The sequence below is a fragment of the Otolemur garnettii genome, unplaced genomic scaffold (assembly GCF_000181295.1).
Source record: "Otolemur garnettii isolate 467f Iridium unplaced genomic scaffold, OtoGar3 scaffold00310, whole genome shotgun sequence".
NCBI classification, from domain to species: Eukaryota; Metazoa; Chordata; class Mammalia; order Primates; family Galagidae; genus Otolemur; species Otolemur garnettii.
Genome location: NW_003852705.1, coordinates 360,606 through 361,827, shown reverse-complemented (window position 1 = coordinate 361,827; position 1,222 = coordinate 360,606). Strand labels below are relative to the sequence as shown.

Genomic DNA, 1,222 nt, shown 5'->3' with positions numbered 1-1,222 from the left:
TGTTGTTTGGCGGGTCCGGGCTGGGGATTCGAACCCGCCACCTTAGGTGTACGTGGCTGGCGCCTTAGCCGGTTGAGCTATAGGCGCCGGGCCTTCAATCCATTTTTGAACAAGATGATTATAAACAAGTAAATTTCAGATTATCAAAAATAACTATGTATGTGGAGTTTCAGATTATATCTAAAGAATTCCATTCTGAATGTCACCTTTGGAGGATTTAACAAATCCTAAAGGTCTCAGATGATAAGATAAAGTGTCTGGGGGTTATTTTCTATGCAGAATGTAATAGTTATCTCCACATACTTAAACCATTCTCATATAAAAAAGGGAGTCTGCTTCCTATAACTTTGCAGAAATACATACATTTAACCTAGAGTTAGTTATCTATCAGACAGACACAGGAATATTCACTGAGATGGAGATAGGAGCTTATGAAAGATCCTTTGCAAATCTACACCAGAAATGTAATTCAGACGACTCATAAACTGAAGTTACTTCAAAATAAATGGTTTTTAAGAAACACCATTATCTACCATTTAAGGCAACTTAAATTTTACCAGGTCTTAAGATCTAACCAAAAACCTGAGAGTAGAGTAAATATAAATAACAAAGGGTAATGATATATAATATTTCCTCCATGTGTTAAGTATATGCTGAAAACAGTATACTATGAACCCAGAAATAACAGCTTTTTATTAAAACTTACCAGAATTCTGTTGGATTCCCCATCGTACTCTCATCCTGAATTGCCGGGTACCACTTTGCTGGAGTCTTCTATTTAGTCTTGGAAAATTCTGCTTCTTTCCTTCCTTTCGATTTAATTTGATGATATCATCTATGATAGAGGAAATGCCATAATTACTTTCATTTTAACTTAATGTCAGTCTCATTTTCTAATTGACAAACTTCCTATGTTCCTAATTTCTTTTCTACTCTGAAAGCACTCGTAAGAGGATAATAAAAAGATAAACCTTCAATCAGCTGCTTTACAATAGCCCAAGGCAAAGCCAGGCCTGGTGGCTCATGCCTGTTAATTCTAGCGCTTTGGGAGGCCAAGGCAGAAGAATTGTTTAAGGCCAGGAATTCAAGGCCAGCTTGCACAACATAGTGAGACTCCCATCTCTACAAAAGGTTAAAAAAAAATTAGGTAGGCATGGTGGCATGTGCCTGTAGTACCCTATTAAATTACCTGACATTCTTGGCACAAAATTTAGAATCCCTG

General features: G+C 36.9%; 1 protein-coding gene across 1 annotated transcript in view; it reads right to left on the bottom strand.

Annotated features, from left to right (window-relative positions):
* FYTTD1 (forty-two-three domain containing 1) overlaps positions 1-1,222 on the bottom strand; it is a 32,666-nt gene that overhangs the window by 24,552 nt on the left and 6,892 nt on the right. The window contains exon 2 of the mRNA XM_023509010.1: positions 707-835. Coding sequence (XP_023364778.1) covers positions 707-835 — 129 coding nt within the window. The remainder of the gene's footprint in view (positions 1-706; positions 836-1,222) is intronic.